General features: G+C 49.0%; 1 protein-coding gene across 1 annotated transcript; it reads left to right on the top strand.

Moving 5' to 3' along the window:
* Positions 1-319: 319 nt before the first annotated feature.
* On the top strand, positions 320-13,420 carry CCNDBP1 (cyclin D1 binding protein 1). The gene is made up of 11 exons (XM_034787006.1): positions 320-416; positions 583-642; positions 2,527-2,606; positions 3,271-3,352; positions 3,825-3,921; positions 5,027-5,100; positions 5,388-5,464; positions 6,737-6,990; positions 7,372-7,432; positions 8,036-8,082; positions 11,179-13,420. The coding sequence occupies exons 1-11, from the start codon at positions 320-322 to the stop codon at positions 11,285-11,287; spliced, it is 1,038 nt and encodes a 345-aa protein (XP_034642897.1). The 3' UTR covers positions 11,288-13,420.
* The last annotated feature ends 593 nt before the right edge of the window (positions 13,421-14,013 follow it).

Genomic DNA, 14,013 nt, shown 5'->3' with positions numbered 1-14,013 from the left:
TGGGTTCCGGGTGAGAGCGGAAGTCGCTCTGGTGCCACACTGATTGGGGTCCGTGCGAGGCCGGAAGTAACTGGAGAGTCACTGAATGGGGTCCGGGCTCGAGCGCCTTTGGCCGCCGGCCACTTCAGTTCTCGGCCGCTTTTTGCGCCCTCGGGCTCCGTCCCGGTGCAGCCCCTGAACGCGTTGCTGTCACGCTGCGCCGCGCGCCTCTTGGAGCAGCCGGCGCGCGACGGCGGTGTCTTCCTGCGCGGCTCGGGAGCATGCGCGGATCGCTCGAGCGAGCGAGCGCAGCCGCAGCCGGGACCGTGTAGCGGAGCGGATGGAGTGGGAGCCGGGGGCTGCGGGGCCGGCGCGGGCGTTGGAGCCGCTGCGGCACCTCCGCGAAGTGCTGCGGACGGCGCTGTCCCGGATCCGAGGTGCGGCGGGGTTCAGGGGTCGCGGGAGGGGAGCCTCTGGGCGGGGCTTGGGAGCTCCGGGGGGCGCGGGCCCCCGGCCCCTGTCTGAGATGCTGCGCTGGTGTCTTTGCAGAAGGGGAGTCGCGGGAGNGCCCCTGTCTGAGATGCTGCGCTGGTGTCTTTGCAGAAGGGGAGTCGCGGGAGAGCAGCGAGACCTTCGAGCAGCAGCGCTTCTGGGACACGCTAGGTAAATGTTCATTGCCTCAGTCATGGGTAAAAGAACCAGTCGACAGGTTATATCTTTGAAAATCTTTTGCCAAAATGCCTCATGAAGCTTTTAAATGAACAACATAATCAAGGGGTGAGAGGAAAAGTATTGTCATGGATTGAACAATGGCTAAGCGACCGAGAAGAGTAGCAGAGGGTGCCCCAAGGTTCTGTACTAGGAATGGTAGTTGAGATATATATTATGATCTGAAAAAGGGAAGGAGCAGTGTGGTGGCAATTTTGTAGATTAGCCAAGATCAGAGAAGACTCTGAGGGACTTCAGTGGGATCTAACCAAGCTAAATGAATGGCTAACACTGGGTGATTGGTAGTATTATAACAAGAAAAAGTCAGTGTTGACAAGGACAATGTTATGCATGTGGTAAGGAATAATAAATCAGGTTTCAAGTGAACTGTGGTTAGGAAAAAGATGTAGGCCTTGTTTTGGACAGCTCAGTAAAAAGCTCTGTACCGTCTGTATCAGTGGTCAAAAAAGATAAACAAAAAGTTAGGATGCACACAGGATGACCTAGAAAATGAGACTGAACATATTATAAATCAGTGGTGCACCCTGAGCAGTACTGTGTCAGTGCCAGTCACCCCATCTCTAAAGAGGTATAGCAGCAAAGCAATAGAGGGGATTCAAAGATAGGTGGCAAGAATGGCCTGGAGAGATTGCTATATGAAATTAATTAAAGTAATAGGACTGTTTAGTTTTGGAGATAAATAAGAGGGGACGTGATAAACGTATTCCAAACAACGAATGGGTGAATTACTCCTATCCACACTTTCTGAATAAGGGATGCTCAGTAATGAAAGGCAATATATTTAAAACTGAAGAGAGACTTTTTTGTACAGTGCATAACTCTGCCTGTGGAATTCACTCAGGAAAAGCACCTAGTAGGATTTAAAAGAAAATTCAACATTGTTTGAACTATGATTTATGAACATTGATAATATAGGGCACCACCAGACATTAACTAACCATCAATTATTTTATTAAGTCGAAAGGCCAAATGGTATATACACAATTGCTTTAAATATACTTAAAAAGCCTAAATAATAAGTAGTTTGTGACATCCAATACAGCAACACACATCCATAATCTTAGGATCAATTGTACTCAGAGATGGATTAGATCAGAGAATATTCCTCTCACCCTAGTTTTCCTCAGCATGATTGGGTCAGATCTGATAAAGAACCTTCAGATTCATGGCTCTCCTTATACCCTTCAGCTAACTTGCTAGTTTTAGCAAACACCCAGGCTAAAGCAGTTTTTCACTGCTGCATTCCTTCCTTGTTTATTTCCCCTCCTTGCTTACCAACAGAACAGTGGGAAGGTTTGCTATTGTTTCTTTTAAGATATTTTTTTCTTTGTCACATTACTGTAGTTTTTTATTGTTTTAGTTACTTTTTGAACAATATATTTTTCCCACTCTACATTCTGGTCTCATAACGTATTATTTTCACAGTCTTCATTTATTTGCTGAGTAAGTCATTTTCTTACTTACTAGCAAATATATTATTTTCTTAACCAAAGTTAAGCTAACTTTAATTCTTTAATTTCGTAAGTATCCTTACAAACATTATAGAGTTTCTTACCCCTTCCTGTCAAGCAGCTGGTCCCACTGGAGACAGGAGTCTGGGCTAGATGGACCTTCGTCTGATCAGTTCAACAGTTTGTGTTCTTCTGAATTGCCGCCATCTCTCCTTAAGCTGAGTTTCCTAACTGGGAACTGATGTAGGCTTTATCTAATAGATGGGCAGATGGAGGAAAAGGGGCTGTATGACTGACTGATGCCTGGTATCTCCCCCTTTGCCAGAGACAGTGTCTAATGTCGTGACTCCATTGAATTGTTCCTTAGGTCAGACGTTTAAAGCGACATCCCAGGAAGCTACGAAGTTGAGTCTGGCATTCTCAAGGCCTCCGCTGCCTTCTGCAGAGGTGGGTGCATGCCCCACGTCAAGGAAAATCTCAAGGTTTCTACCACATTGCAGTCCCTTCTTGTGTCTTGATCCCTTGAACTAGGACAAAGTTAGTTTGGGTTAAAAAATAAAACAAATGGTTCTTCTCATTGACGTTTGTGGGATGTAATTGCACCCTTTCACTCTTCTTTAGAATGGCACAACTTCCCAGTCTTGTTGCATAGAGAATTGTCAGAGCTGAGGGAGCAGCTCATTGGCTGTGGAAGGTTTCAACCCAGGTGTTTATGGGAAAAGAGCCAGATAGTTCAAGACAATAGTACGTGCTCTCCTCCTCCCACACCCAACTTGACCGTAGCAATTTACCAATATGTGAATGTCTTGGGGTGGGGAGAAGGCTATCTGATGCCTAGAGTATGATGTGGCATTAGACAGCTGAGCACCAAACTGGGCCTTACTCTGTTGTTACATTTCAAAATAATTTTAAGTATATTGGACTCTGGTCCTTCACCTTCTTCCCCCATTACCCCCAGCTGGCTTTTTGCCTCTCCTCCAATTGGCAGAGTCTTCACTTTCTTACACACTGTTGTTCTCAGCTGATCTGCCTTCAGATGGCGCTGGTGGATTTTAATGGGATTGCACTGTCACTCCTTTCATTCCTGATCCTTTTTGTCCACTGTTTTCAGGACTGTCAGAAACTGAGCGAAGGCGTCCAGAATGCTGTCCTGGCAGCTGCCACAGTGTATTACTGGCTTCCCAAGGGCCAAGGTGAGGCAGTGAGACCAGGTTTGTGCCACTTCTCCTTCCCCTCAGAAAGGAAAGTTGACATTCACAAGGGAGCAAGTTGTGGCAGGCAAAGGCAAAGGGACTCCCATCCTCAGCTCTGTTACAGACGTGCATTATGGCCTTGAGTAGATCAAGCCCCTTTCGCTGTGCCTCAGTTTCTCTATCTGTAAATGGGGCTGATGTAGGGAGCAGTGAATCTTAATTCATGTTTAAGTGTGTTGAGATCCTTGTCCAAAAGTGCTATAGGAAAGTGAGGATGGGAACAGAAGACTCATTCAGGAGGCACAGGTGCTTGTCCTGAGGGGGCTTTATACAGAAGGCACATCTGCGTGTATGTGTGAGAGAGAGTAGGAGCAGCTGCCTGTTTGACCTTGTCTGTGTTGGGAGGAGGGGAGGGGCTGGCTTTCACTGTGATAGTGTGAGGCTGCATCATTCCTTGCTCAATCTCATCTAGGTACCACTCTGCGGAAGATGGTGCGAGATGCCACTGCCGAGGTAGTGGAAGGAATGATCCAGCTCACAGACGTGATTCTCCGTACTCCACGGCAGAGGTAATACTGATCCAGCAGTGCCCCCATTAAATACTGCTAGCTTAAGTAGATGGGGAAAGAAAATGAAAGCCCCATGCATATCCTCTCAATCCAAAACAGTAACCTGTGGATTGCCACGGGCACACAGGGGTGAAAGAAAATGCAGGCCTGTTATTTACCAGGCTGCACGTGGCAATAGACTATATTGGTAAGGGATGCAAGGAGAGTATGGGTCACGATGCAAGCTGCAGACACACACACACACACACAACTAAAATGAATCAATTTAAAGTTTTATTGGGGATAATTACAAGGGGTAAGGGAGCAGCGTTTGATTAGCTAATAGAGTTAATTAAACTTAAAACACACAATGACTAAAATATCTACTAACAATATTTATAAACAAAGATGCAGCAATTAGTAATAACTGATACTTACAAATACAAACCAACGCATAACGACCGGCAAACGTAGACACTCTGTTAGAAACACGTGAGCTGAGAGAGAGGCTTCGAGGTGATCAGGCTCGGTTACGGGTGTACACAGGATACACAGGATTTGTTTTTCTTTCTCCTCTTCCTGCCTGCACATGGCAGGCAGCCCATAAAGTACCAACTATGACATCATAGAAGTGTCATAGGGGACGGGGCCCAAAACCTGTTTGTGTTCGTTTCTGATTGGCACAAGCAAAGTTTACACCAAGTAGGGGAGCAGGTGCCTCAAAGACTGGCTTCGCCCCCAAAAGGTGAGGAAATGCATATTGCTATAGAATGCGTGCAACACTGAATGACAAAAGAAGAGGCCAGGGCAATACCGGTATGGGCAAGTTTTACAGGATGCAGACAGGAACTCATCTCAACATAACCAACTGGGAGCGTGCCCCCCTGCACAGAGGGTTGAATGTAGCTCTGTATGTGACAGGGAGGGGGGGCCTGGGAGAATTAGGGCTCTTGTGAAGGAGGTGGGGGGAATATTTGTGTTGCTGGGCAACTCATGCAATTTGGAGTAGGTTGTCCTCAGCACAGATTCTTGGAGTGCCATATTTCCTGTCTCTCGTTAAGTACAGGGTATCCCCTTGTCAATGTTTATAGGTCCCAGCACCCTGAGGGACTCTCTTCTTTTTCAGTTTGTCTCAGGAGCAGCTTATATCAACTGGTAGCATATGGGAGGCATGTGAGCAGATTTCCCATCTGCCACAAGGTGAGTGACATGGATCCAAGGAATGGGCTTCAGAAATCAACAGTCCCTGAACCTACTAAAGGGGAACATTGCAGCTGGTATTTTGGAGCCTAGCTCCTGCAGCAGAAATGATGCCATTCCTAGAGCCCATTACATGCTCAGAAGCCAGGTGGGGTCACCTGCATGGTGACCTGCAGTTCTGTGGAGGTGACTGATCCAGTGACCCAGAGGAGTGTGGTGGATGCTAGGGAACTGGTAATATCCGTACAATCCCCTTTCATCCTTCTCTCTTTGACTATTCTGTGCAGATAACCAGGCAGCAGTCCTGTCAGCCATGGCCGCCTATCTGGGTGTGGTCAGGGATGCGGTGGAGGAAATGGAGCAGGTGAGGAAGTCCCTTTATTTTTGCTGGGGACAGAGCCCACTGTTGGAGGGCTTCCTGCAGTGATGCTGTAGTGAAACCGAGACGTGGTTTTCTATTGTGATGAACTGGGAATTCTGAAATATTTTTTGACTGATATGCATGGCAATGACTGACTTGATTATTGATTTGTTACCCAGTGTGACAAAGGGTTAAAATGCTCCTGAAGCAAAGCAGATGTGTGTATCACCTAACCATCTGGGGTGGTATGACTGGGTCTAAAGACTGGCTGAAACAGACCCATATCAATGGAGGGTCTGGAAGGACAATGGGAACCCCCAGGGCTGAACAGTTGACGCCTATCCATAGGAAACTCCACCGGGGAACATATAAACTCAGCATGGTTTGCAGGAGGAAGACAAGTGACAGGAGTCTAGGATAAGAGCTGGCTTGAGAGGGACACAAAGAGAGAGAAAAAGGAAACCAAGATGGTTCCTAGAGAGGGCTTTGTCCAGTGTGGACTATGTCTTCACTTTTGCTTCTCTGTGTAATCTAAGGACTTCCTGATGCTGTGTTTCAATTGACTAAAAGCTGTACTCTGTTTTGAAAAGGCTGCTTGGTGTAACTGCAAATACTTGCGTAGTGCATGGATCTCTGAAGACGGTAAAAAGTTTTTGGACAGGAGTCTGTTGCAGTTAACTTCCTGGGCAGAGCTCATATTGTGAAACTGGAATGTTGGAGCCCAGAGGCTCCGTCTCAGGAGTGTTGAGGCTGTGTGGCCTACCCCTGTGGACAGGAAGGACCCCCTGAGGGTCTGGCATGCTGAAGGGATACCTTCAAGGGACTGTTTAAAAGCTGGGGTGTAGCACATATCCTGTAAATCCATGACATTTATCCAGGTTGTCATGGCTCCTATATCTTGATTTTGACACAAACCAGAGTCATGCAAACCAGTGTTCACACCTCAGCCTAATTCCACTACTTGATATGTGGCTTCTGTGAAGCCAGTGCCTTGTTTTGTCTTTGCATGGCTTAGTTTGCTGGTGTAGGGTTGGAGCAGGGACTACCTGCTAGGCTGTTGCTGATTAGTGGCCAGGTGTGTCTGAGGAGTTGATTTTTTTTTTAAGCCAATTCCCGAAGGAGAAAAGGTCTCAGGTGTCTGACTCCAGTCCTGAAGACATTGCAGGGAAACCCTGCAAACTACTTAAGCGGACTCTATGTAGTACTCACCCCTTCCCTCAGGGGCACTATGGGGACAGATTGTGGGCTCTTGCTTTCCAATATATGTGTCCTCAGGCTCAGGGGGAAGATCGGGACCCCTACAGTGACATCATGGAGGATGAGGAGTTGGGCTCTCGGGGCAATAGGGACACCTACTGGTCTGAGGCTGACCGGAAGCTACTTGGTCCCTGCATGGGGCTGATGAAGGCCTCCAAAGCCTGCCTGAAGAAGCTCTTGGGTGCAGTGAAGGTTCACGGCAAAGCAGACACCCCAGAACAGGTGGCTCAGCTAGATGATCTTGCAGACATCACCAATGAGATCAGCCCGAGGTGAGTCAGTCTCTTTCCCCTCTCAGTGCTATCTGTGCTAGGGGAGTCCTTGTTGGCCGGCTAGGTCAGGGAACTGCATTATGCAAGGGTTTCCTTCTGCACTCATGAGGGCAGTGGGGCCCTGGAATAGTCTGTAGGAGAGTTGCTCTGACTGGGCCAGGGATAGTTGTGATGGGGGATGGGTGGCCACTGAGGATTGGGACGGAAATGAGACCGTATTTGCTAGATACAGCTGATGTTGGTTTCCTGCTGAGCTGTGCAGAGCCTGACTCACTCCCACAGTTAATGTGTTTGGTGGCAGGGATAGCCTTTGCCCATCCACTGGCTGGGCTGGCTGCTAGGCCCCCTTTCTCATACTGAAACTTCTGTCTTCTGCCCTAGTGTTGATGAGCTGGCACTGAGTATGTATCCACCCATGAACCAGCTGGCTGTGCGACTCAATGTAAGTACCTACCACTCCCCAGCTCACGAGCAAAGGGCATCAGCCTGACTCCTGCAGGGAACAGAGGAAATAAAAGTGGGAGCTAGTGTCTCTGAGGGCAGTTGGTAATCGTCCCCTGGCCCAGTGGCAAGTTGTTGGGTATGAAGACTGCCTGTTTTCTGTTGGGTCACACCCACTTGGCTTCCTGAGTAAGCTTGTCCGTGCTGTTCTCTTCCTTCTTTCACAGAGTCTTGAGCCCACCAGGAAGGAGAGAATACATGGAGAGGGTACATGGTCTGTGCTGACACTGCCATCCCGTCATAGCTGTGTGACCCATAGAGGTGTCTGGATGCCACTGCCCAAGGAAGCAGAGACCCAAAGCTGCCTCTGTTGTGGGGAGTAGCTCCTCCTCCATGGCAGCACTAGGCTGGGGGTAGTTCCCCACAACAGCTTTAGGTGATCACCTCCCATGCTGGGTATAGAGGTGTCTCTTCCTACTCCCCGTCTATGCTAGGATGCCTCCTATGATAGAGGATTCCTGCATGTGTCCTCGACTCCCCACAGCAGTGCTGGGACCGTGCTTGCCACATTGGCTCAATTGTTTTCCCTTTTGCTTCCTTTTAGGCTGCCAAACTGGCCTCTGTATTAAAGAAAGTTCTAGAAATTACAAAGTGAGTATGGCATGTGGCCCTTCCTGAGCTCAGAGTGTTTCTGGAGGGGGAGGGGGCGAGAGGGAGTTCTAGTTGCCCTCTTTCTGCATGTTGTTAGAGAAGCTGTGCCGGGGTGACTCAGCCTGGGCTCCTCAGAAGGCTTATGGAGAGCAAATGTGTACCCTTGGGAATTACCCTTACCGCACCAAAGGGAGCGATGGCTGTGGGGAGAGATGATATGGGGGTTTCTTAGAGTCGAAGACCAGAAGGGGCCATTGTGATAATCTAATCTGACGTCCTGTGTAACACTGGCCAGAGATCTGCCCCACAATAATTCCTTTTGAACTAGACCACATCCTTAAAACAAAAATCGACAACGATGGAAAATCCACCACAACCCTGGATAAATTGTTCCATTGGTTAATTATCCCCACTGTTAACAATTTACACCATATTTCCACTCTGAATTTGTCTAGCTTCAACATCCAACCATTGGCTCATGTTGTACCTTTACTAGACTGAAGAGCCCATTATTAAATATTTGCTCCTCATGTAGGTACTGATCAAGTCACCCTTTTACCTTCTTTTTGGTAAGCTAAACAGACCCAAGGAGCTCAGTCAGTACGAGGCATGTTTTCTAATCCTTTAATCATTCTCTTGGCTTTTCTCTGAACCTTGTCCAATTTCTCAACATCCTTCTTGAATTGTAGATATGAAGTGTGGCAGAGACCCCTCCCTGTAGGGCAGGGGACGGCAACCTTTCAGAAGTGGTGTGCCGAGTCTTCATTTATTCACTCTAATTTAAGGTTTCCTGTGCCAGTAATACATTTTAACCTTTTTAGAAGGTCTCTTTCTATAAGTCTATAATATATAACTAAGCTATTGTTGTATGTAAAGTAAAGAAGGTTTTTTAAATGTTTAAGAAGCTTCATTTAAAATTAAATTAAAATGCAGACCCCCAAACCGATGGCCAGGACCTGGGCAGGGTGAGTGCCACTGAAAATCAGCTCGCATGCCGCAGGTTGCCTACCCTTGCTGTAGGGGGTGGGAATGCAGGGCACTGGATGGGCAGGTGGGTACAGAGATTGCTGGAAATTAGTGAGGAGTGGACACGGTGAGGGTAGAGATGACAGATTGTCTCCCCCTACTCTCTCCCGCCGCCACACACACATAGACCAACATGCAGCAAAGAATCATAGAACTGGAAGGGACCTCGAGAGGTCATCTAGTCCAGTCCCTGCACTCTCATGGCAGGACTAAGTATTGTCTAGACCATCCCTGGTGGTGTTTGTCTAACCTGCTCTTAAAAATCTCCAATGATGGAGATTCCACAACCTCCCTAGTCAATTTATTCTAGTGCTTAACCACCCTGATAGTTAGGAAGTTTTTCCTAATGTCCAACCTAAACCTGCCAGAATGGTGAGGCAAAGGGTGGGTGTGTATGTGTTATCCCACAAACTTATACAGGATCGTTTTAGGGGTCAAGGCAAAGATGCCACATTTATTATTAATCTGTAACTATTAGCAAATACCTCAATGCTTATACACATACACTCACACATACACACATCAAAATGTTCTGCAGCTGCTGGATAGTTACCGGTCCTGATTGTAGTTTGAGTTCGCAGCTTGGGATCGTAGCTCGTGACAGCTAACTGGCCAGGAAAGCTGAGCACGAGGAGGAGCCGGGTCTCTGTCGGGCGCGCACCGATGCTCCTTGATGTTGATAGCAGAACGTTACCTAGGGTGACCAGATCACCCAAGACAAATATCGGGACGCGTGGCGGGGGGCGGGGCCAAAAAAAAAAAAAAACCCTTCCTCCGCAAGAGCTGGAGGGAGGCCCGGGAGACTCAGGGGAAGCGCGGGGCCGGGGTGAGTAACAGTCCGGCCTGGTCCCTTGCAGGCAGGACTCAGTTGGGTGGTAGGGCGAGGAGGGGGGCGGCCCGCGGGGCCAGGCGGCGGCTGTTCTCCCCCCCGGGCAGCGGGACTCGGGAGCAGCCGCTGCTGCAGCTCCCACTGCCGCGGGGGAGGAAGCGGCCATGGCGCTCGGCGGCTGCGGCGCCTCCGAACCCCCCGAGCCGGGGCCTGCTGCGGGGACCCAGCAGCGCGCACGCTGGGCCCAGCCCCTGGCCAGGCGCGTCTGGGCTGCTGCCCAGCTGGTGCTATCCCGCGGCGGCCCCGGGGTGGAGGCATCGGCCGCCCAGCCCCCCCGTCCCGCTGCCCGGGGGGGAGAACAGCCGCCGCCTGGCCCTGCGGGCCGCCCCCCTACTCTCCCTACCGCCCAACTGCGTCCTGCCTGCTCGGGGCCAGGCCGGACTCTCACTCACCCCGGCCCCGCGCTTCCCTTGAGTCTCCCGGGCCTCCCTCCAGCGCTTGTGGAGGGAGGGGGAATGGTGAGCCCGGGGAAGAGGCAGCACATATACTAAAATTGGATTCAAAGTCCCTAGGTCTCCCTGTGTCACGCAGCCTCTGGGTTTGGTGCTTGATCACCCGTCAATTGCAGGCGTGACTGTCAGCCTGGGACCTGGCTTTGATCTTCCAGAGTGGATGCTTCTTGCTTGAGTTAGGGCTGTTGTCTAGTTCTTCAGCCGTTGGTATTTGAACTTTATCTCATCAGGACGGGCTGGTGCTGGAGGTTGATTCTATCACCCATACATACCTCATTCACACACCTCAACTAGACTAATAAAATTACAGCAGGGTTTGCAAAAATGAAGGTTGCAGCAAGCCTTTACAAAATGGAGTAAGCATTTTAAAATGGGGTTTGAATTACAATATGGCACAGAAGTTACAGTGTAGGCAAAATGGCAAGTGTAATGAAATGGTGAACAGAAGTTACAATGGTACAGTGGGTAACTAAAAACAATTTCATTCACATTGGATCTACATATATAGGGTGTTGTCGAGAGACCACTCCCTACTGGGTGTAGGCCGAAGGTACAGATAACTCCCTCCCTGACAAGGGCACTCTGAGGCTGCAGAGACTTTTCCTTTATAACCCTGTGGTAGTCTAGCTCTTCATGACATGGTCCTGTGGTACCTGGCACTCTGTAGTCTGGAGGTGCCTAGATATACAGTACCTCAAAGTCATTCTAATGCCTCTCCCTTTTCTGCAGGTCAAACCATGTGTGTCCCCCATCAGAGGAAGGCTGGGTTCAGTTTCTCACTGGTGCAGTAGATCACAACATGGACAAAATTAAGGACTTCACACAGAGTGAACTTTAGTGCTTCTGCGGCCGGGGACTCTAACAGCTGCCTTTCTGGTGCGTCTGGTCATTCCCTGAACACAGGGAGAGCAATGGGGTTGGCATTTGAAGGAAGAGCTTTTCCAACCTGGAAGAACTTTGCAAATGCAAAGTGTGACTTGCTGGTCTTCTCTGGCAATTGCCAACACTGCCACCCTTGATTTGTTTCCTGGGACAATGAGAAGCTGCATCTTGATGTTGTGAATGTGTCTTGCCCCCTTGAACTTGGCTCTAGGGCTGCCCTACAGGGCAGAAAGGGCAATAAAATGTCACTAGGTTCACATGGTGGCTTTGTTCTATGGAGGGGGAAGGGTTTTTCTACCTTCATGAGGCTGGACTGGATCCGTGAAGGGTACATTTTCTCCTGCCAGCCTGATAATGTATGGAGTGATGCCCTCACTTCCCTCTGAATCATGGGAAAGGAATAGAGGAATTTGCTCCCTTCCAGTGAGGATACAGTGGAACTGTTATCTGCTAGTTCAACAACTCCCTGGCCCTGTGGGCACTAGAGTGCAGTTTTAGGGAGATGCAGCATCTACCCCTTAAAATCCCAGGCTGATGCTCTTTTTTACTCCTTGATTCTCCTTGATAGCTGAGGCACCCTGATGCCATGGGGATGGGCATAGTATAAAGGTACAGTGAGAAATCAGTGCCTAGCTGGGATGGTTTTGCCTGGACTCAGGGGATGTTGGGCTAGATGGGCATTAGGCTGAGAACATAATAAGACAATATTTAACATGGCTTAAATGTGCCTTGAATTAGAGTGAATGTTGCTGACTCCTGTGTAGCTCCACCATCCAGAGTAAACTCCCCTCCCTGGAGAGAACCCACGTTGGGGCTGGGGCTCAGGATAGTAGCACCTGCTATACGCTGGGATCTAGCAGCCACAGTGTTGATGCTTCTGTAGCCCTTCATATTCTGGCTACAGTCAAGATGCACGGTGAGTCTTCTGGGCCCTGTCTGGATGAGGTGAAAGGGGATGGGTAAACGCAGCATCCTGCCAGGCTGTACAGAGCCCAATCTGCTATGTAGGAGGAGACAGTCTAGGCAGTGCAGTTATTTGCTTTGTTCATAGTTCTCAGGGGCTGGAGATGCATTTGACAGGCACCAATATGGAGAAAGAAGAAAGGGCCAGAGTTCTGATACCAGAGCATTGGGGAAGGACTGGGGGCTGTAAGGGAGGGGAAGCTAAGGCAAAGGGAGTGAAAACTCTCAAAGGATGTACCTGTCCCCCACTCCTTGCGATCCCCCATTCATGTTTGGGGATTATCTGCAAAGCCAGCGATAGACATTTAGTAAAAACCTTCTGGAAAAAGGGCAAGAGGAGGATGGCTGCACCTCGTGATCTAGGAGGGCCCTATAGTTTTCTGAACTGCCTGGGGCAGTCTCTTCCAAGACCAAATCAGCCCAATAAAGACATGGACACTTATAAAGAGCTCAGCCATGTTTTGCTTTCTTCCTCTGTATCCCTCTCCTTGGGTTGAACTCGGGATGAAACTGGTTACAGGGGCCCCTGAAGAGCTGGAAAATCTGGCAGCTGGGCCAAGGGAACTGCCATCAGCAGAGCTAAGACCACTGTGTCTCGTACAGGTGGGTATGTACTTATACTACACCCCAAGGAATGTAGCACTGTGCCAGATAAATTAATACCCAACCGTGGGGGGGAGAGCCTCTTGCACTCCTAGGGATGGGAGCTTTCTGCAAACCAAGGAAGTAGGCTTGTCTCTTACACCAGCAGAGAAGCAGGGGGGATTTGCTATACTGCTGGGCATTGCTAACACCCACACAGCTGCCTCTGAGAGATGGCTTGAAATGTCCCAGTCAGCATTACTTACAAGCCTTGGCTGAATAAATAGTTTAACGCCGTTGTCCAAGCAGCTGGAACTTGCTCCCTGACCCATGCTGAAAATTCCTCAGGGAGAACATGCACAGCTTAATGCAGTAAACATCTCCTCCATGTTTTGTTGATATTTCATCTCCACGTCCCCGGTGATGCTTTAGTGTTACCCTTATGTGGTTCCTCTTCGACTGCTCTATCAGTGGGGCTGAAGCTTTTCCCAAATGCCATGTACTCAGTTTGTCTTTCAGTATTAAACATTTGTTGCAGTTTTTCTTCCTTGGCTTGTCTCTTTCCTGTGATATTAGTGGAATCCAAGACATCAATTCTTAGTTAAAAAAAAAAACAAAAAAAAAACAGGTGATGGACTTCCAGGTATAGTGGTTTCTGCCTGGTCTTTCCTGCCCTACTTTGCCAGTAATGCCAGCCTTGTAGCCTGTTCACCCTTGGGGGCTATAAAGCAATAATAAATGCAGTCTGTCTTCAGTGCATTAGTCTCTAGCTCTGGGTTGTGCCTATTGCAGAATAAGTTGCTCTGCTCAGGGAGAGTCACTTTGCCCTTAGCCATTCCTCCTGTCTCTATAAATGAGCCCTGTCTATGACTGCCATCACACACCCCACCAGGGGCTCAGCCAGGGGGCTAGGAAGCTGGTCTGTGGTATGGTTCGCTGGTAATGCACTGCACTCTTTGGGAGCGGCGAAGAGAAGTAAATGATCTGGAGTTAAGAAAGAATAAGTGAGAAGCTTCTAGGGGTGGAGGAGGTTAGAACAGGCTGTCTGGGAGCCACTGATGGTTGTCTGTCTTCCTAGGTGAGACTTGATCTCTCACTTCTACCAATCTGCATCCCCTGTTTGTGAGCTCCTATAGT

The sequence above is a fragment of the Trachemys scripta genome, chromosome 12 (assembly GCF_013100865.1).
Source record: "Trachemys scripta elegans isolate TJP31775 chromosome 12, CAS_Tse_1.0, whole genome shotgun sequence".
NCBI classification, from domain to species: Eukaryota; Metazoa; Chordata; order Testudines; family Emydidae; genus Trachemys; species Trachemys scripta.
This window is presented reverse-complemented; position numbering and strand designations above follow the sequence as displayed.

What these genes read in the sequence shown, in the direction of transcription:
- CCNDBP1 (XM_034787006.1), top strand. Translation starts at nt 320, where the DNA reads ATGGAGTGGGAGCCGGGGGCTGCGGGGCCGGCGCGGGCGTTGGAGCCG. An exon ending in GATTTCCCATCTGCCACAAG is followed by an intron (nt 5,101 to 5,387) that starts GTGAGTGACATG and finishes TATTCTGTGCAG; the next exon opens with ATAACCAGGCAGCAGTCCTG. An exon ending in AAAGTTCTAGAAATTACAAA is followed by an intron (nt 8,083 to 11,178) that starts GTGAGTATGGCA and finishes CCTTTTCTGCAG; the next exon opens with GTCAAACCATGTGTGTCCCC.